The sequence below is a fragment of the Fistularia commersonii genome, chromosome 15 (genome assembly GCF_037954325.1).
Source record: "Fistularia commersonii isolate RoL2024-O1a breed Wild chromosome 15, RoL_Fcom_v1.0, whole genome shotgun sequence".
In the NCBI taxonomy this organism is placed as follows: domain Eukaryota; kingdom Metazoa; phylum Chordata; class Actinopteri; order Syngnathiformes; family Fistulariidae; genus Fistularia; species Fistularia commersonii.
In genome coordinates, this window is record NC_141298.1 from 8,557,893 (window position 1) to 8,580,089 (window position 22,197).

The window sequence follows — 22,197 nt, forward strand, 5'->3', positions numbered from 1 at the left end:
TAATTGAAAACAAGAATAAGCATTAAACAAGTATATATTTAAATATTTTAATTTGATACAGAATCTCTTACACATACTGAAATGTGGGATCCTCCCAATTTTAGAAATTAAAGAACTTATTTTATTTTGTAACCCCATCACCCTGTTTTAGTTGTTGACATCTCCACACAAAATAAATGCAAACTTAAGGCTTTATTAACTTTTACTTTTACATTACTGTTATATTCGGATCTCCCACATAGATAAATGAGTGATATGTGACGTGAGGTATTATTTAATTGAGACTGCCTTGACATTTTTCATGACCATCAGCTGCAATTTGTAATTACCAGCTGGACATGTTATAGCATGGTAATGCAGTTGCTATTACAGATGCATCATTGGTAATAACGCAGGTGATAATCGAACATGTTACCTGGTAACACCCAAGATAGACAGATGTAGTGAACTTCTTTTTTTTTTCCAAAAACAAAAATATCAGTCTAAATTGTAATTTTCATTTTGTAATGAAATGTTACAACACAATTATCACCTTGTATTTCGTAAGTGTATCGAACCCTTTTAGCACAAATATCAGGGGAATTTATGCCATAATGTGCTCAAGCTGTTTATTACAGAAAACTTTGCAAACCAAACAAAATTAATTTACATATTATTACCATTTTTGTCAAGTTGTTGCATCAAGTGTACTACCTGCATCACCAAATAAGGAAATCATTTTTATCACTGTTAGGTTTTTGCTTAGTGCAATACAAATAGTCATAAGAGTAAGCGTGCAAGTGAATATTAAGTAGTAATTATCACGTAACAAGCGACTGGATTCTCCAAAATCTTTGGTTCTTTGTAAAAAAAAATATGTAAACAAAACACACATCCAGATGTACAGTTCCCTGTCACACCGCTGGGTTTATTTGTTGGAGGGGGCAGCGAGATCCACACACCGTTTGGAAGAAATAAAGAAGCTCACAAAGACTGGAAGAGTTGCATCCATTCAGTCATCCTCCAGGGTCAGACGGTATTGATCCATAACAGCGGCGATTGATCGATCAGGGTTTATTTTTTTTTGCGTGCAAAAGAGTCGAATTAGAAATTGAAATAATGTGGCCGATGCACACATTCGAATGCGTTTTATCATTTTATCAATCCATTATTGCGATTGATTTTTCAGTATATTTAATGGCTTTTAATTGTAGAAGGCATTGAAATACTTGGAAATTCCAAATTTCAATTCCGGGATGTCATTGGGAAGTTAACGAGACCTCTTTGCTTTTGTGACACTTTGAAAAAAAGAGAAATAATTCATGTAGAAACTCAAGTTCAACAAAGTTACCAACTACGGTTCCCTGAGTATTCAAGAGATACTCAAAAATGCAAAAGGAACATGTATTTTAACATATTTACCGGATAAATTATTGATTTAAATAATTGATATTTATTTCGCTTATAATACCAGAGTTATTTATTTCATAATTTTCTTAGATCTGATCAATCGTCACAAAAGATAATTCCACTTTGACATAAAATTTCTTCAACAGCGGTGTTTTGCCTGCAGGAAGTCGAACACGTTCATCTCTTCGTACTTCGTAAAGAGCAACACTCGGACCGAGGATCGGTGTGTGATCGGGAGGCGGAACCCCTAAGAAAATTAAAAATATGATGAAAAGAAAAAAAAAAAAAGGTAATTTAATTCTATCAGCCACTTCAGATTAATAACGACAGTTAATTACACAGTTATGCTTCTGTTGTTTTTTTTTTTTTTTTTTGTTTATATCAAATGATCAGGGTCACGTTAGCAGTCGTGTTCAAATATTTTAAAAGCTTGAAAAATGGAAGCAGAAAGAAAAGGAGCGAGGAAGCGCCGAGCCTCCGCCAGGTATGATCTGAATGCAGAGGGCGCGGAGGCGGGTCACATGACCCACGCTTGACCAAGCCTTACTTCAAAAATCCTAAAACTTCCTATTTGATGACCGACTCAACTCTATTGATTCGAACAAAAGATTTTTTTAATGGTTTGATTTAGTCATGTTGCCACGACGATACATGCATTTTTCAGGCCCAGAATCCATGACCCGCTTGAGATTTGAGCCTCCCCTTGAAGACTAGTTTAGTTAAACCCGAATTAACTGGTTTGGTCACGAAAAATCCTGAGTTGGTTTCAGGCCGACGATGCATTCATGCTCACTTGAAGAAATCTAATCATTTAATTTGTTTCATCAGGAGTGCATGTCACCTCACACACTTTTGCAAATTTACACTTCGGCTGTTTAATAAGAGTGAGTGTCATCACATGTAGGGCAGCAGGGCTCACACACACCCACACTCACACACACACACACACGTACACACACTTCGAGTATCCTGTTGTATCCGGAAACAATATAAAACAACGAAGTGCCCTCATTTCCTGACGTTGTTGTGTATCTACAGTTATGTAAGTATGTGGGTTTGAGTATAAATATGTGTGTGTGTGTGTGTGTGTGTGTCTGTCTGTCTGTCTGTCTGTCAGAACTGTGATAAATTCTTTTGTATTTTTGAAACACGTCACACTTGATATTTAATTAACTATACATGTCATTGTTTTATGTCTTTTTTCTGTTCCAGTTTGAACAAAAAAGGCTTTTCCTAATCTTGATCTAATCCTTTTTTTTAAGTCACATAGATACATAGATATATCTACGTATCTTGAAATTAGTTGTTTTGATGTTTTTTTTTCAAGATATCTAGATTAATGTTTAATGAATGAGTGAATGAATGGTTGTTTGTCTCCATATATGGCCCTGTAATATCAGCATATTAATCAGCCAGCTATCTATAAAAAAAAAAGTCTATTATATAAAATGTGGAAAAATCCAGAAAAAACTTTTTTTCAATTGAGCAAAAATCCTTTTCATATAATATTTTGTCACAATTATGCAAAAGAATAGGCAGAAAAGAGGATTCTGTTAAAAATCTATCAAAAAACTGAAATCAGATTATTTGTATATATATATATTTTTTATCTTGATTTTTTTCCACGCCACATGTTGTCATTTTAAAGGCGCAGAGACCTGAAACTATGGCTTATTGTTGTATGTGGCTCTGCATTCTGCATTCATATCAAATTTTTATGTTTTTTTATGTATATGTGTGCAAGTTATATGCATATGTGTGCGCTATTCATTCTACGGTATTTTACACAAATTTTCTGGAGGAAAAATCTCATTGTTGAGAACTGTCTCAAGTTTTCTCTCAAAATGACAGGGAATAAATACACAGCAATACGAAACAAGGTAGTTTGTTTCCAAGAAAAGTTTGGATAATGTTTTCAAAGACGTAAATCTGATAAAAAGCAAGTATTTTTCAATGAGCAAGTAATAAAAAAAAAACAGTTATAAATTTTTGATACTTAATAATAGGTGGAAAAGAATCTGTTTTTAACCCAAAGAGCTGTTGTGAATTATTATGTTTTTGTTTGTAAACTTGGGTGAACTTAGTTGGTTAATTGCCATCATTTGTTACTAAAGGTCAGGGGTCCCCAAACTTTTTCCTGCAAGGGCCAAATAACTTTTCCCTTCTCTGACGGGGAGCCGGACCAGTTTCTAACAAAACGTTTGACGGTCGCAGGGGCGTCTAAACATAAACATTTATTGTTTTCCAGAAAGCCACGCGTAACCAAAAATTAACCCTTTCTGGGATCTTGACAGGAAAAAAAAAGAAAATAGATAATAGAAAATAAATAATAACATTATTAATGGCATAAATAGCACTAATTATGAGATAAATAATAACCAAAGAACCCTTTTCAAGTTTGTACACAGATAAAAAGACCAAGGAACATTAACTTTCTTGTAGACACAACTGTTTGCAGCTCTCTCACTTCAAATTCACTGTGAGAACCAGAAAGCAAGCAGGCTATGAAACTGAACTGATAACAACATCTACCAAGTTAAATACACCTACCAGGTTAAATAAACTACATTCTGAATCTATTCTCTCTTACCTAATCTTTTCGCCATTATTCTGTGTTATTTGACAGGGGGGTGTCCAGGATTTTTTCTTTTTTTGAGGGAGGGGTTTCAGATGAGGCACAGACTGCAGAAGGGCAGGATAGAATGTTACATTCTATGTATGTACAAGTCACGATTACATGGCCAGAATTAAAAAAAAAAAATCATAATTCATCTCTTGTATTGTTCAGGGCTGGGCAAAATATGGCGGCGGGCCGTATCCTGTAGTTTGTGGACCCCTGCTAAAGATGATTGTTCATAGCACCCTTGGATGTACCAGCTTCAATCCATGCTAACGTTGTTATTATCAGGTCTTTACAGCGGTGATCAATAAAACCTGTCAGCTCTGTCACAAGGCTAAGTGTCACATCTAATCGTTGGTGATACGTCCAACAGTCAGGTTGCATAACGTATCGGTTTTGCTTTCTGTCAGTCTTTTTGTTTGGTTTGGTTTTGTTGGTATCTGAGATACAGTAAGATTGGATGGAACCCGTCCCAAGTGCAAAACATGTCAGATGAAAGCATCCATCAATCGATCGATCGATCGATCCATCTTCCCCTGCTTATCCAGAGTCGGATCACAGGGGCCACACGGTCCAGCTCCTCTGGGGGGACCCCAAGGAGTTCCCAGGCCAGCCTAGAGTCACGGTCTCTCCAGAATGTCCTGGTTCTTCCACCTTGCTAATATTGTATATCGGCAAGGGTATCGCTAATATTGCATATTTACATTTCTTGAATACATATTTGTATAAATATGTATATATGTGTCTGTGTGTATATATGCGTGTGGTGTGTTATTTTTAGCTTCTGTATATATATATATATATATATATATATATATATGTGTGTTGCTAATATTACATTTACATAGTTCTTAAATATGTATGTGTGTAGATGTGTGTATATACTGTATATACAAACACTGGATGATGCTAATTTTATATATACACAGTTCTTAAATATGTTATCATACATATGTTTATGTATGTATAAATACACATACATTTTGTATTTATTCACATTTTCATACCAGTTTGTCATATCATATTTTGATTCTCATTTTCTGAAAGTGCTATGTAGCAATTTATGAAAAGAAGTTACAGGAGTTGAGATTGTATCCTTTGGCTGTTACTCTGGAAACATCTGTCCTATATCTCATTCGAAAGTGACATATAAAGCAACGCATTACATGTCATAAAACCCCAATTTTATTTTGTTTTTTGCGGACTTGTAAAACAAACACACTCGTTGCCCAGGAGGTGCGTTTTACGTAACCGTCGGACTTCGGCCAAGGACTCTCGCGGCTCCATTCAAGGACGTTGAGGTTTAAAAGGCAGGGATCAAAACTCCTTATCGTATTCTTTTCTGCTGCGACATTAAAATTTCTGAAAACTGTCGTCCAAAGGTCAGCGTGGAGGTTGGGATAGGGGTGGGGGGTTGAAGCAGATGAAAAAAACACCAGACATCGAGTAAACTGTGTTTGTGAGCAAAGAAAATTTGAATTTAAAGCAGTGAAAAAACATGATTTCAAATAATATGGTTTTGTCTCCAAAGGTAAAGTTGGTTTGAAATGCTGAATAAAAAAAACTTTACTCCAGACACAAGGACACACTTCGAGTAGCATGGCAGGGATCTTTGAAATCCCTCTATGTCAAAGTACAATTTACACACATACATATATATATATATATTTACTTTTAGTAAAATTTTCAAAATACATTTCTATCGTGTGCGTGTGAGGCAGGTTTAAAGAAAGCAACTGAAAGGTCGATCTTCTGCACAAACTTTTTCTTTTACACTTAAAATATGCTGTTTATATATATGGAATTAGCAATACGTTGAACAAATCATTTAATTTGGATTTAATCATAAAAATGTTGGACTTTATACTTTTGAGTTGCAGAAAAACAAAAGTGTTGCCAATACATGTATGCATGTGAATATGTGAGTATGTATGTGTGCGTGTGTATACATATATAAAGGTATTTATACTATATACATATACATTATATATGTATGTGACTGTATGAGCCTGAGTGCAGCTAATGTTAGGAACTATGTAGGCTATATAGTCTTTAGGCACATACTTAAATAAAATATACATGTCTGTGTATGTACAGGCAGTTTATTTATAAATAAATATATATGTATGTTTTGTGTCTATGTCTGTGTATATAAATACAAGTGTGTCGGTGATGTTAAAATTGATGAATATATATATGTTTGTGCTGCTAATACTCGGAACTGTATACACCATGTGTTTGCACCATGTGCATCTTCTTCTTCTTCTTTCAGCTTTTCCCTTCAGGTGTCGCCACAGCGAATCAATCTTCTCCATCTAACCTTATTTTCTGTATCCTCCTCGCTCACACCAACTACCTTCATATCCTCTCTCACTCCATCCATACATCTTCTCTTTAGTCTTCCTCGAGACCTCTTGCCTGGCAGCTCCAATTCCAGCATCCGTCAAACAATATATTCTCTCTCCATCCTCTGTACATGACTGAACCATCTCAGTCTGGCTTCTCTGACCTTCTCTCCAAAACATCTAACATGTGCTGTTCCTCTGATAGACTCATTCCTTATCCTATCCATCCTGGTGTAATGTCGTTTGCATATTATATACATATATATTTATATGCACACACACTAACTTTTTATATATATATACACGCACATACACATATTTACATGTATATCTATGTATGTGTGTGTGTGTGTATGGTTATACGGTGTATATATGCAGATAGATATATGTTTGCATGTACTGTATTTGTGTGTGTGTGTGTGTGTGTGTGTGTGTGCGCGTGTGATTATACAGTGTATATATATATATGTATATATATATATATACATATATATATAGATATATGTTTGCATGTACTGTATTTTCGTGCGTGTAAGTGTGTATATGATTATACAGTGTGTATCTATATAGATATATGTTTCCATGTGCTGTATTTTCGTGTCTGTGTGTGTGTATGATTATACAGTGTGTGTGTGTATATATAAATCTATATAGATAGATAGATAGATGTTTGCATGTACTGTATTTTCGTATGTGTGTGTATATGATTATACAGTGTGTGTATATATAGATATATGTTTCCATGTGCTGTATTTTAGGTGTGTGTGTATGATTATACAGTGTGTGTGTATATATAAATCTATATAGATAGATAGATAGATAGATAGATAGATAGATAGATAGATAGATAGATAGATAGATAGATAGATAGATAGATAGATAGATAGATAGATAGATAGATGTTTGCATGTACTGTATTTTCGTGTGCGTGTGTTTGTGTTTGTGTGAGTTTGTATATGTGTGTATCGTTTACACATTCAACGACCGTTCATTTGCAGCGCCGTTCACAAAGTGTCGACATTTCCCACGGCCCCAGAAGGCGGCCTCCCGGCCAGATGGGCGGAGACGTTCACCGGCAGCAGGAAAATCAGCCGCGGGTCACCTGGACTTCCTCACTACGGCATTGACTCGCCCGGTGGCTACAGGTAGCCCTCCCTACTCCTCCGCTTTCTACCCGCCATGCCGTCCCTGCGTCACTCCTACACGGTCACAGCAGCTCCGGGAGAGCCGAGAGGACCGGGGGGACCGGGAGGACTCCAGCCCGCCGATAAGTCCGACGTGCGGCGGAAGAGACCGTCCATCTCCCGGTCCGCCCTCGTGTCCTCGTTCCTGGGGCTCATCATCAACCACGACAAGGTGCGTTTACCTGGAGCCCGTGGTGCCTTCGGAGAGAAAAAAAATAAATAAAAAAAAATCGTGTCATCCTGCAAAAATAGTACTTTTAAAATGTTTGACATAACTTTATATGATTTGGGAAACGTCAGTGTTATTATGGTCTGTAACTCCTGAGGCCTGAAGCCTATCTATCTATCTATCTACCTATCTATCTATCTATCTATCTATCTATCGAAAACAACCATGAATACACACTGAAAAAGCCACAATTACCTAATTTCTGCGTATGTGTCTATTTAACTTCGTCCTTGACTAACTAACCAACTAACACTAAACATTTTTTGCATAATTCTTAAATTGATTGCAATTGATCCAGTTGATTGTTATATGATTATATTTTAACTTTTTTGTTTGTTTGTTTGTTTTTGTTTTTACGGTTTTTGCAGCAATGTCCAAGTGTCAGACTTTGCAAACTGTATTTGACAACTTTGGAGATGTCGAATTAGCAAAAGAGGCAGATTGATAAGTTCTGTACGTTCAAAGCAGAGATAAAACTTACCTCAAATTTTTAGAAATTTGTGGAGGGCACCAACATGGCAAGATTTGCAAACCTGAGTTTAACAATTATTATAATAGTAAAATATATAATCACATTTGATTAAATGTTTCGCCTGGAAAAAGAAAGAAAGTAAATTGCTTCAGTTAGGACTTCAATCATTTTGTACACATTGAACTCATTCAATAGTAGAAATATGGCCAAAACATTGCCATAAAATTAGAAGGAAAAAAAAGTCTAACTTGAAATAATCTAGAAAATCATGAGGAAATTGTTTTTTGAAAACCGAGAACTTTGTAGAAATTGACTTATTATCCGCAACTGGCAAGACTTTAGAAACGCTTTGGTGAAAAACTAGCCTAAGAGAAATGAACTGGAACATAAATATAAAATAAAAATAGTTATATAAACATAAAGTTAGAATAAGTTGAATTTATATAGTGAGAAAAGGTGAAGAAAGCATCAGGTCACAAAAATCTGAAATTCATATAGCTATTAAAATCCAGTGGACCGCCTCTTAAATATTCTTCAGTCTGAATATCAAATTAAAAAAATTGCAATGATTAAGGAAACGTAACAATGCAACAATTGCACATGTGTAGCTGTAACACAGTGATTACTTTGCAAAAGGGAGAAAAAAAATGCTAATATGCCAATGACGCACTGTTTTATATCTATCCTATTTTGCCATAATCCTTCTGAAACACAAAAAGTAGATGAAATTAAAGTTGCTGGAGTTTTGTTTGTTTTGTTTTCGGTTGTTTCATTTTTTAAACTGTTTTTGAAAAGATATTTTTCCTAGTGTGTTTGGATCTGACATGTGTAAATATCAGTGCGAAACTGCATTCATTTCACATAGTTGCCGCGTCTAAAATGGGTTGCTGTCATCTTTGTACCCGTCTGACTTCTGGGATCTCATTCTTTATGCCTCTTGCATAACACAAAGGAACGCTGCTGATAAAGAACATGTTATCTTTTGGAATGCCGTGCCAACGTTGTTACGATGCCTGCAGAACTGCCGTGTCCTTGCGCGGGGTTCTGCTGTCAAGAACTAGCACCTCAACCCTGTCAGAGATATTATAGTATGGACAAAACCCGGGAAGGATTGTAGTGTTTAAATCAGACCTGGGCATTTTACGGCCCGCGGGCCACATCTGTCCCGTTTTTCTTTCTTATCCGGCCTTATTTTTTCCTTTGTAATTTTTTTTTCCTTCAATTTCTTTCCAAAATAATATTGGTTGGTACATTTATATTATTATCAATGATTTTAAAATTGAAATAAAATGCTGAAAAATTGAAATATTTAAATTGGAATTTTCATTTTGTTAACCTAGTTGGCCCGTGCATAAAAAAATTAGATAAGAAATGTGGCCGACCAGCCACATAAGTTCCTTATACTCAAGGTCCTTTGTACTAGCTAACATTATAAAACTGACTTGATAGATTATCAGTGGATATGATCATTAAAGCATAGAATGTCTGCTCTATGATTAACCATTCAATCAAATCTAATCTTCAGTCAGTGTTACTTTTAATCGCAACTCATTGATTGATCTATTATTTATTAAACTGTTATGTGATGTAATCCATTAAGTACATTTATTTTACTATTTTTTAATCTATTTATTTTGTTATTCACTTGCTTTACATTAAGTTCTATGCACCTATTAACTCAAAAAAAAGTCAAGTCAGCTTTATTGTCAATTTCTCCGCATGTAGTGAACATACAGAGGAATCGAGAAGATGCTTCTCACAATCCAACAGTGACATGAAATTGACAAAATAATAATAGCAGAGTGCAAATCAAACAATAAAGTGCACTATAACATTAAACAGTAAACATTACACTATAAGGTATAAAGTTTTAAGTATAAAGTGCATGCAGATACAAACTACTGGTAAAGTGAAAAAAAGACATCTGACGGCATGACAAAGTTGCAGCAGAGGGTTTTTTTTCTACAGTTTTGTGCAATCTTTTGATTTCACTAAAGAGAAAAAAGATTCAATCTTTTTTTCATGACTTTATTATTTACTATTTCTTATGAATGGTGCAAGCAATTTCAGGCAGTCACGATAATGGAAAAAAATGAATGTTTTTCCAAATTACCTGTCGGCAGCTGTGGCTTGAGCAGGCAATTTCTCCAATCAGAAGATTGGGGGTTCGATTTCCCGGCACCTCTGCTTTGCATGTGGAAGTGTCTTCGGCCAGGAAACTAAACCCCCATGTTGCTCCAGATGGTGTGTTTTGCACCTTGGAATTGCAGCTCTGCCACCATCAGTGTGTGTGAATGGGTGAACGCAGTCAAGTGTAAACAATGTGCCTTACGCAAGATGGTAGAACTGTCATGCTAGGCGCTAACCAGGCCATCGGGAGCTGCTTCTTTGACCCAAGGACACTTCGGCATGCAGACAGGAGGATCATGGGGATTGAAAACCGCCAAGCTTCTGATCGGTAAAATGATTGGTGATAAATTGTTTTTTAAAAGATTGTAGCGCCAAAAAAGTAGCACTTAATTCCAAACCCAAGGGAACAATGAAGAAAACCAGGTTCAGACAATGTGGGTTGTCTTTATTATATAAGGCAGTTTTAATGTGGAGCCTGTCGGCCCCTCGGCCTCAGTGAACCGGAACCTTCTACGGTCACCCAAGTTACTGTCTTACTCCTTAAGTAAACAAGCTAGTCGGTTAGTTAGACTGTTGCACAACGGCGTGTCACGCATCGGCTTACGTCAGCACGATTGACGGCCAACTTCGTAAGCGCTATTCACATCAACTCATCTGCAATCAGTAACAAGCCATAACTAGGAGAGCTTTTCTAGTATTATGTTCCTTATTTTCCCATGATTTCCTTGATTGTAATTTCTTGTTACCTTTCGTGATAAACTCCATACCAGCAGGTGTATGTTTGATACATGAAAAAAACTATATGAAAAAGATATTTTATGTGTTATGTTTGTTATGGAATAATTGGATGATTTAATTAGATGAAAATGTCCTTGTTGGTTTTATATTGTACCAAAATGTCACCAAACTTGCTGATTTTTGTGATCATTTATTGCTATAATTTGTTGCTACTTTGAAAAGCTATTTATTTATTTACTGATTCCTTTTTAAGAATCTTTTGGATATTATTAAATAATGGGTTTTTTTTTCATTATTGTGCTGATTTGCTGTTTGATTCCTTGATTTTCTGCACTTCTTTGCTTTTATTTTTCACATTTTGCAGAATTTTGAATGCCTGAATATTTATATATTTATCTTTAAGTATCAAGAAAGCCTCGCCTACTTTTACTCGATTACTTTTGGCTACTCGTTTTTTTTTTCTCAATTTTTCAAGAACATTCAAGCTTATCTCCTGTCTGTGTTGCTTTTTATCAGTTTATTTATTTACTTTGGCTTTTTTTTTTTTGCCTCGTGCAGAATGATCAGCTGATTCATCCATTCATTTTCTATGCCCCTTATCCTGCATTCAGGGTCACAGTGGGATGGGGTGGAGATTATCCAAGCTTTCATCAGGCAAAAGGCGGGACTCATCCTGGATCCATTACAAGGCTACATATAGAGACATACAACCATTCACCCTATCATTCACATGTCTGAGAATTTTAGGGTCTCAAATGAAGCCGCTGCGTGTTTTTGGACTTTGGGAGGAAGCCCACATAGACATAGGAAGAACATGGAGAATCTACAAAGATAGCCCACCACCCCCTCCCACACCCTGAACCAGGGAACATCGCAACATTTAGTTTGAGTTGTTAAAAACCGCGCCACCTGTTTAGCTAATTTCCCAACAGATGATTTTCTGATTCATGCAATTTTTGTTTCTTTATTTTGTTTATTAAAAGGATTGCAATTTATTTGTTTAACATTTATAATATACTGGTTATATCAAAAACGGCGTTAAGTTAAGAAGTCATTTTATTTGGATTAAATTATCAATCATTTTGGTCTTTCTGCTTGAACGTTGCGTAGAATAAATGTGCTGCGAATATATGTGTATCTGTATCAGAGACTTCTAAAAAACAGGAGACGTTCATCGTTTTGGAGTTGAAAAGCCTGAGATCCCATAGGGTTGATCCTTATTTTGTGTACTTAACATCAAAATGTGTCACCAGACTGAAACCTGTTTTTCTCTCTGGGAACAGAAACAGTGTCCTCAAGGCCTGGTGGGCCTGAAGAACCTGGGAAACACCGTGAGCTCCTTTTCTCTTCCTTTTCCTGTTTTTTTTTTTTTCTTTTTTTTTTTTCTTTTCTTTCATTCTCACCCTTTGGACACCGACAAAGGCTTCAACCCCTTCTGTCTCTGCATCCTCAGTGTTTCATGAACTCCATCCTCCAGTGTTTGAGCAACACGCCAGAGCTGAGGGACTACTGCCTGAGGAGCATCCACCGTGTGGACCTCAACAACAACTGCAGCAGCCGGACGGCGCTGACTGAAGGTGCGCATTCATGTCACGCCTTCGAGTTTTTATTTAAGGCTTTAAATTTTACAGCATCTGGACTTTGACCCTTAAACCACTCACCTCTTGGAAAAAAAAAAACCCTTAAAAGGCCATAAACTCATTACATAAGTAGAGCAGGTCACTGGAGCTATTTAAAAAAAAAAGCCTCTTCCTTCTCTTATAATGATTCAACACATTATAAAGCTATAAAACTAAATGCTTGCATCCGAGCAAGAGGTTAGCGGTTTGATTCTGACTGGGGGGCTTTTCTGTATGGTGTCTACGTGGGTTCTCTTCGGGTTCTCCAGTTTACTTCCACAGTCCCAAAAATTTTCTGTAAGTTCAGTGGAGACTCTAAATTCCCCTGACAAATGAGTTTGTCTATAGAATGAATGAATGAGAGTGAATACTTGTATGACAAAACATATCCGAAATTGCCCCGAAGTGTGAATGAGAGAGTGAAATTCCTGTAGAACCTCGACTTACAAATTTTATTTGTTCTTTGACTATTCGCAAACCAAAATGTTCGTGAACCGGATCGATGTCTCCCATTAAAATTAATGTAAACCCCATTGATCCATTCTCCAGCCACAAAAATCATACTGTACTCTTGTGAAAATTTTTATGGTTTTATTTGTAGCAAAAAAGGAATTAAAGACCCTTATATATAGCTATTTTTGTTTTGAAGCGTTCGTACTTGCCGTTTCCTTTGCTACAATGACAAAAGTAAAGCCTTCTCACATATAAACTAAAGCTAACGCTATCTCCAGCAAGCTCTTTCATTCATCCAAACTAACAATAAATTTGCTTTGTTAACGCAAATTTAAAAAGTTAAATAGTTACCTCTTTAGCCACATCAACTGTCTTTGGCACATCTTTGTTCTTCAGGATTGTACAGATGGTTGACCTCGCCATGTCGTAGCGCTCTGCAAGATCTGTAACGCGAACACCGCTCTCAGGTTTAGCTATTTCCTTCCTTAGATTGAGTGAAGTTCCTAACTTTTTCTTAACACCACTAGCACTAGCTTTTAATCTTTTTGGGAGTCATATTGAGGGCTGATTTACTGAAAAAAAAGCACAAAAACGCATTGTAATGGTAGAACACAACAAGTGATGTAAACAACGCGGAGCACGACTGCCGCTACACTACAATGCCACAACGCTGAAAGCAAGTGAGTTTGTTTGTTTGTGTGTTCAGTTCAGCTCAGTTCAAAATTTGATTGTTAATTTTGTTCATTGGTCGATTTGTTTGTAATTAGAGGCGAGTGTGTGAATGGACGTGATTGTGATCAATCCAGGTTTGAACCCCAACCTCTCGCTCAGTGACAGCAGGGATAAGCCTTCCTGCAACTATGGCTTCAGGATAAGTGAAATAGATAATGAATGAATGGCACTATATATTTTTGGGGGAGATTTCTGCCCTTTTTTATTGTTATAAAAAGGGCAACAAGTGAAGTTTCCTGAAAAAGTAAAAACTGTATACATGTCACATTATATAATCAGTTGGATTTTCTTTTTGAGGGTGCGTTTCCTGATCAACACGACTTTGTTTCTTCTCATCCTTCAGAGTTCGCCAAAGTGACCCAGGGCCTCTGGACGTCCGTCAATCATGAAACCATTAGTCCGTCGGACTTCAAGAGTCAGATCCAGAGCTACGCTCCCAAATTCGCCGGATGCAAGTCAGTGTCCACCTCATAGATCTTTACTGAAACAGACATAGGAGTGAATACTTGTCAGTGAACTGCTTGATTTCAAAGAGTTCTCATTTTCAGATAAATATTTGTTTATTGTTATTTGGTTTGTCAAGTCTTCTTCCACTGGACACCAGATTACTGCTCATGGTTCACCCATGATGGGTTAATTGCAGAGAACAAATAGCCCCACGGGGATTCATAAAGGTTAAATTATTATTATTATTATTATTGTATCTTTAGAAAGGACAAAATATAAAATTCTGATTTGTCAGCATTTTCTAATCAAGAAAATAAGTAAAATGACCTTACTGTTAACATATACTTTTTTAAAAGTGATAAAATTGAGAACTTGGGTATTTATAAGAATCACAATAAAAAACATTTTGCCTGGAAAATAAGAATAATTAATAGGAATGCAGAAAAAAAACATAAAATTGAGATAATAAAAGAAAATGTAAGTAATTCAGAAATAAATATTTTTTAGAGAATTATATTAGGTAACTGATTTGAAAGTTGTGGGTTAATTTAAAATTATGTACCAGGTTTTGGTTAAAAAAAAACCTAAAGAACCCCCCCAAAATAAATGCCAATACTTGTGAAGTACCTGAAAGTTAATCAAAATTTTATTAAATTAATTCTATTACAATCCCAATCAAATTCTCTTTCAGTCCATAAACTGATCCATGGGGGGAAAGGGGATTCTCTCTGGTGTTAAATAATCTCAAATGCGTGTGTGTGTGTGTGTGTGTGTGTGTGGTCAGTCAGCAGGACGCCCAGGAGTTCCTGCGTTTCCTACTGGACGGTCTCCACAATGAGGTGAACAGGGTGACAGTTCGACTCCCGCCCACGTCCGAGGACTTTGACCACCTGCCGTAAGTTGCTGCTTCACCTTTGACCCCAGTAGAAGTTCTCTCTTCTCCACCCAGGTGTTATTATAAATATATATGATGGGTAATTATCAGTGAATAGATAGGATACAGCAAAAAAAAATCATAGAAAAAAATCATGTTAAAAACAATTTAAATTGTTTTGACTTTCTAATGTATTTATGGTTTCATATTTGGGTCAATTTTTTATTTTTTCCAAAAATCTTTTGAATTCACACTAAAAAATAAAAATGCAATATACAACAATATAAAAACAGGCTTTCGAGATCAAATCTTGACTGAAAATAAAAGCAAGATCTTTTTTTCTTTTTATTGGCTTTGCAGAGAAGAAGAAAAAGGCAAGCGGATGTGGAATATGTATTTAGAGCGGGATGACAGCAAAGTAGTCGGTATGTGACCTTTGACCTTTCGCCGTCGATTTGAAAAGACCTATCATTGAACTCTCCACCCGACATTCGTTTTTCTGCAGATCTATTCGTCGGGCAGCTGAGGAGCTCGTTGACCTGCAGCGTCTGCAGCTTCCGCTCCACTGTTTTTGACCCTTTCTGGGATCTTTCCATCCCCATAGACCAGGTCAGAGAACACTTGCTTGCAGGTACTCCCTCTAGTGGTCATAGCTGGGATTACATGCGGAACAATAGTTCCCTGTCAATGCACAGATCGAACAAAGTTCTATAAATCTGACAAGATTTTGATTTGGTAAATATATATTGCAGTTTTTAATACTACATGCTCATCAGTTGTTTTGTTGCAAAAAGCAGTTTCATTAGAATTGGGCATTTTAATTTTCAGTGGGTTAATCATTCCACCGGGCTTTAAAGTTTTCTTTAATTTTCCGTTGATTTGTTTATTCATCGAGGTGGTTTATCCGATATTATTTTCTTCTTAAAATGTGATTTCTGAGTAGTCTGTCAATCTGATTCATTCCGTAGTCGACATCGGGGAGCGTGACGCTGAAAGACTGTCTGCGGGCGTTCACGAAGGAGGACGTGCTGGACGGAGATGAGCAGCCGGTAAGAAGGCTTCCTGGCTCTGTGGGTCTGTAACCCTGACGAAGATCTCACCGGCTCTCTCTCCATCTGATTCAGACGTGCACGCGATGTAACGCCAGGAGGAAATGCACCAAGCGGTTCAGCGTCCAGAAGTTCCCCCGTATTCTCGTCCTTCGTATCCTTTTCCCTGCTGCCACTTTCCGCCCATCACTGCGGAATTCGACTCCCGGCAAATGCAGCTTTTGAAAACAGGGGTCACTGGGGCTCATTCAATTTCTGCATTTTTGAGAAGGAGCAAATACGTTTCAACTCTGAAATATATAGTACAGTGATCCCTGGCTGTAACGCGGTTTACTTTTCACGGTTTCGCTACGTCATGGATTTGCATCGTGCATTGTGTTCTGCATTCTGATTGGCTAAAAAGTCACTCCGCTTCTTCTCTACCTGTGCCACAATAACGTTGCAGTTTAATATGTACACGTACGTAAAACAGCTTGCCAAATTTACATTACGTACGTGCAAATTCTCTTGCAATTTCAAGTTTCTCTAAAACTCATAATGTTGACAAAACGCTCTGGACCGGCAAAAGCACCTTCGGCAGGGCCCAAAAGGCAGCGGAAGATGCTATCTATCGCAGATAAAGTTAAACTTCTGGACATGCCAAGGGAAGGTAAAACCTATGCAGCTGTAGGTCGGCATTACGGAATTAATGAAACAACCGTTCGTTCCATAAAGAAGGAAGAAAAAACATGAGGACGACAGCAGCAATAAGTTTTAATAAGGATGCAAAAAGGGTTGCAACTGTCTGCAACAAGACCATGATAAGGATGGAGTCTGCATTAGCTCTGTGGATTAATGACTGCATTAATTGTATAATAATTGTAAAAAAAATAAAGGTTTCTACTTCACGGATTTTGCCTATCACGGGTTCTTTTTGGAATGTAACCCCCGTGAAAAACAAGGGTATACTGTATACCAGTAGCACTAACAGCTGCATGCTTATAGCTGACAATGATAGCTTGAATATTCATACAATAACAATGATTGACAGCTGGCGAGATTATAAGATCAAGCCACGTCCCCTCTGAAACCACAAAATTGTGTAATGAGGCTCATTAAAAGTAAATAAATTAATGTCTTCAAGGGGGTAATTTGTGTGGAAAAATAACCTGAAATATCACAGATAAATCAGTTTCTCTCCAGTGTTTCCTCCTTAACTCGCTGCCTCTCAGACCTGAAACGTTTCTCAGACTCCAACGTCAGCAGCAGCAAGCTGTCAACTTTTGTGGACTTTCCGCTGAAGGACCTAGACCTGCGGGAGTTCTCCTCCAGCAGTGACGGTGCGTGCGCACGTCCATGTGTGTGTGTGTGACATCAGATGCTGTTCTTAGCTTTTTTTGAATAATCCGGATTTTTTTGTCCTGGTAAATAACCTTTATTTCACACATTTCCTGATTAACCTTCATTCAAAATGTCCATTTATTAATTAACAATTTTGAAATATAATGAATTATTATCTTGAATGGAAGCTTCTGTGATTGTATGTACCTGTATGATGTGACGGTGAGTAGCTTGGTACTTTTTGTCGCTCCATTTATCGCTGTTTTTTTTTTCAACTCACATGAAAACAGCTCACCAGTGAGCACAGCAGTTTTTAAAAATGGCGCTTCGGACCCACAAGAAGTATCTGGTAATGAGCCTGCCTTATGAGTTCTACCAGTCTCCAAGCATTGTACGTCACATGTGTCAAACTCAAGGCCCGCGGGCCAAATGAGACCCACTACGTCATTTTATGTGGGCCACAAGAACATCTTAAAATAAAAGTCAAACGTTTGCATTGACCACAAACTACATTTCCCACAATTCATACCGATCATGTTACCCCCAAAGTGACAACATCCCACCATTAGATTGCAGTGTAACTACATCAATGCCATTTTCAACAAGTGTAATTGAGAAATACAAATGATCCCTAAAAGTTGATGCAGATGGAAGGCTGGTTTCAGTAAGATAGGAATGCATTATGTAACATTTTGGATTTGAATGAGTAATAAATTCAGAGTTATTCAACATTACAGAGGAGTTATGTTTATTTTACCTCAGCTTACATTTAGTTACATTTCTACTGTTTCCGTTACATGTGGCCTTTTGAGGCCAACCATTATGCTGATGTGGCCCTTGGTGAAAATGAGTTTGACAGTATTTGATGTACAATCATATGAGTCCCAGTGGAACCGCAAAAAAGACCCTGCCTCGAAGTACGACCTAAAATGGTTCTAGGAACTGGGTTCTATGGTTGCTAGTTCTTATACTGTCTAAATTCACAAAGAAATGGTCTACTCCCTGGAAAGGTTTGAGGAACTGCAAGAAGTTTATAGTAGAGAAACCAAGCTCAGTTGCCATGATAAGATCTGACAATAGTTCCTACTCTTTCCACCCTCTTTATTCCTTGTTTTCATCCTATATCTATGTATATTTATATATGAGAAATGAGATGTACTTTAATGATCTCATGATTAGGAAATTGTTTTGCAGCAGCAGCAAAACACACAAGGACAAGACAGTGACAAGCTGAAAATGCATGTAAAAAATAAATAAAATCAATTCTAAAGTATGAAGTATAATCTTAAAAAAAAAAAAAAAAAAATGTATCTCCATATTTACCAATATACAGGAATAAATAATGAGCAAAGTGGCAATGTGAAGTAGCACAGTAACTGTGAGAGTGAGTTATTGTATACGGTTATGGCACGGGGTAGGAAATATATATATTATATAATTATCTAAAGAAAAGTTTCTTTGAAGTATATTGTTGTCTCATCCAGCTCATTTTGTCCCCCCGCAGAGCGAGCCATGTACAACCTGTATGCCGTGTCCAACCATTCGGGAAACACGTCAGGCGGTCACTACACCGCCTTCTGTAGGAACGCAGCTTTGGATGAGTGGTACAACTACAACGACTCCAGGTACTGAGTCCTGTCATTTTTCCAAGCGCTCGAGTCATTTCTTAAAGGTTTATTAATCTTTGTATTTTTTTCTTTAATTTAAAATTGAATTTAATCTATTGTAAACAAGACAATACATTGTCATCACGGTGCACTGTTATCCTCTCGTTAACGATAAGTCACTGTTCTCACTGTGTCATTTTCAGATCATTCTCTTGCAAGTTTTATTAATTGCAAGGTTCTTCATATATATATATATGATTTATTTTGTTGTTTAACTTTAAGGTTAATTACTTGTTGAGGGTTCTTTTTCAGCTAATTTTCCCTCGAAATTTCTGGCAACTCTTATACGATTAGATTTCATGTCGATAGTACCAATGGTCATTACCATTATTATTATTTATGCACAGAGAGCTGTGTACGTCACATTGATCACCATACGTTGCCTGTTTTTCCCGCAGGGTGAGCCCCATATCAGCCAGCCAGGTTCGCAGCAGCAGCGCCTACATCCTTTTCTACGAGCGCTCTTCGTAGCATCTAACCAGAAACCCAAGGTCGGAGAGGTCTCTCTAGTGGACACACCTGTAATTGCACTTACAGACTTTCACGCGTATACAGGTATATATATTTTTTCCTTGTTTGTTTTCGGGGCGAACATGAAAACCGGGGCTTCAAACCGGATAACCCTTTCGGGATGCCGATTCGTGGATTTTCTCCGGAGATGAATGCGTTTGAGACATCCTGCTGCTGCTCCTCCACCTGGAATGAAATCTTTATTTGTTTTGTTTTTGTTGCACTTTGAGTGTGGACTGCATACATCGGACGTTCCGCTCGCAACTTCACACCCGGGACATCAATGAATGGAGCCTTATGGATAACAGAGGTGTTTTTTTTTTTTGTTTGTTTGTTTTTGTACAGTATTTATCAGATACGCAAAGGAATTTAAAGTATGTTGGCAGGAGGGCAATGGGAAAAACACCTATCTCTCAATTCTGTTTGTAAGGCAGTTTTCATTCATCTTAGCTTTGAGAGATGAGTTAAAAATCATATATTTTTTTAAAGAAGACAGATAGCTGTTTTTTGAATGTGAAGTAGCTCCTACAGGGCACCAAGTTTATTTCTCCAAAGTGAAAACTTTACTTTCTGACGCCAGAAAGCGGTCATTATCCAAATAAACAACAAATCAAAATCAGGGATTTATATCTACCGCATGTTGGAATATTGCACTTCACTCACAAGATGATCAAATCGCCAATGAAAAAATTATGGCATAAAAATTGGATGGCCTCATTTGAGGACACAGAGCTGCAAGAGATTAAATGAATAAAATTGACAATGTGACATGTTTGCGTTTTGTGTCTGATTTCTCTATTTGAACTGTACCTGCAGGTAACAGCTCTGGTATTACTATTTCGTTACTATTTGACCAGGATAAATATGTTTTAATGCACAACTGAATCGCACTGAGAAGACATTCGAAAAGCACATAAAACAGATTACTCCCCTCGGAGAATGGCTCTTTTGTTTGGACCTCAATCAGAATTTGAAGACTCGGGATCTGAGCTGGTACTACTTTTAGTTTGTCTTTTATACTGACAATATTTCTGTGTGTGTGTGTGTGTCTGTGTGTGTGTGTGTGTGTGTGTGCGTGCATGCGTGCCTGTTTCAAGAATAGACAGTGTATTTAGTTTGTTCTGAAGCATGGAGGTTTTTTTTTTTTATTTACTTTTATTCTCTTGTGGTTTTCATTTTCTTTTTTTATTGTATGTGTATTCATGAAGTTTATTATATATTTATTAATCATGTTTGTGGATCATGTTATTTCAGTAGATGTGAAGTCTCGGATATCCAGATGTCTTAGTCGGATAATGTTGATATTATTGCGTGCCAAAAGAAGCCGTGTTTAAGGCAAATTAAAACGCTCAGGACAATGAGATTAAAGTTGTTTTGATAGTAAGAGAGACTTTGAATGCACGGTGGAGATATTTCACTGAAAGCAACCTTTCCAACAGGTCCTCCATGATCTATATTTTCAGCGTTTTTGCTTAGTGATGTCACAGTGTACACAGAGGCCCGATTTTACATTTCTAAATAAATCATCAAAGATTACATTACATTTGGCAGACGCTTTTATCCAAAGCGACTTACAATAGAGGACATAGGGACTGCAAATACACTTGCAAATACACGATGCACAGGAAATATACAGAATAGTAAGCTTGGGTTAGTGATTTTTCTTTTTTTTTGACAAAGACATACACAAATGTACACACACACACACTACATAGCCTAACTTGCTGTCTAACCTGATCTGGGGCATCAGCGCAGTAAAAAGTCCTGAAAGGGTAAAGTTTTTATTTGTTTCTTGAAGGTTGAGATAGATGATGCTAGTCTTGTTGCTTCTGGAAGTTTGTTCCACCACTGAGGTAGTAGAACTGAGAACAGTTTTGCCTGAGATCTCTTAGAGCGAGCAAAAGGTACTGCTAGTAGGTTTGTACTAGAGGAACGCAGCTCTCTGCCGGGAGCATAAGGTCTTATCATTTCGTTCAGATATGCTGGACCTGTTCCTGAGGTGGTTTTGAATGCCAGGGTCAGGGCCTTGTGCTTGATCCTGGCAGCTACTGGTAGCCAGTGCAACTGGATGAACAGAGGTGTAACATGAGCCCTTTTGAGTTGAGTGAATACCAATACCAAAGATATAGGGCGTCACGGTGGCACAGCCGTTCGCGCTCCCAGCTCATAGCAAGAAGGTCCTTGGTATGATTCTTGGAGTGGCCTTTTCTCTGTGGAGTGTCAGTGTTCTTCTCCTGTCTGCACGGGTTTCCTCGGGGTTCGCCGGTTTCCTCGCGCAGTCCAAAAACATGCAGGATGTTCATTGGAGACCCTACGTTGTGCAGACGTGTGAATAACAGGGCGAGTGGTTGTATGTCTCTATATGTGGCCCTGTGATGGATCCAGGGTGAACCCTACCTTTCACCGAATGACAGCCAAG

At 37.3% G+C, this 22,197-nt stretch overlaps 1 protein-coding gene across 1 annotated transcript; it reads left to right on the top strand.

The window, feature by feature from the left end:
• Positions 1-7,518: 7,518 nt before the first annotated feature.
• LOC147226352 (ubiquitin carboxyl-terminal hydrolase 2-like) lies at positions 7,519-20,786 on the top strand. The gene is made up of 12 exons (XM_086160498.1): positions 7,519-7,710; positions 12,391-12,438; positions 12,561-12,684; positions 14,255-14,366; positions 15,143-15,253; positions 15,593-15,657; positions 15,738-15,841; positions 16,201-16,281; positions 16,357-16,435; positions 17,493-17,600; positions 19,106-19,226; positions 19,667-20,786. The coding sequence occupies exons 1-12, from the start codon at positions 7,534-7,536 to the stop codon at positions 19,737-19,739; spliced, it is 1,203 nt and encodes a 400-aa protein (XP_086016624.1). The 5' UTR covers positions 7,519-7,533; the 3' UTR covers positions 19,740-20,786.
• Positions 20,787-22,197: the final 1,411 nt, after the last annotated feature.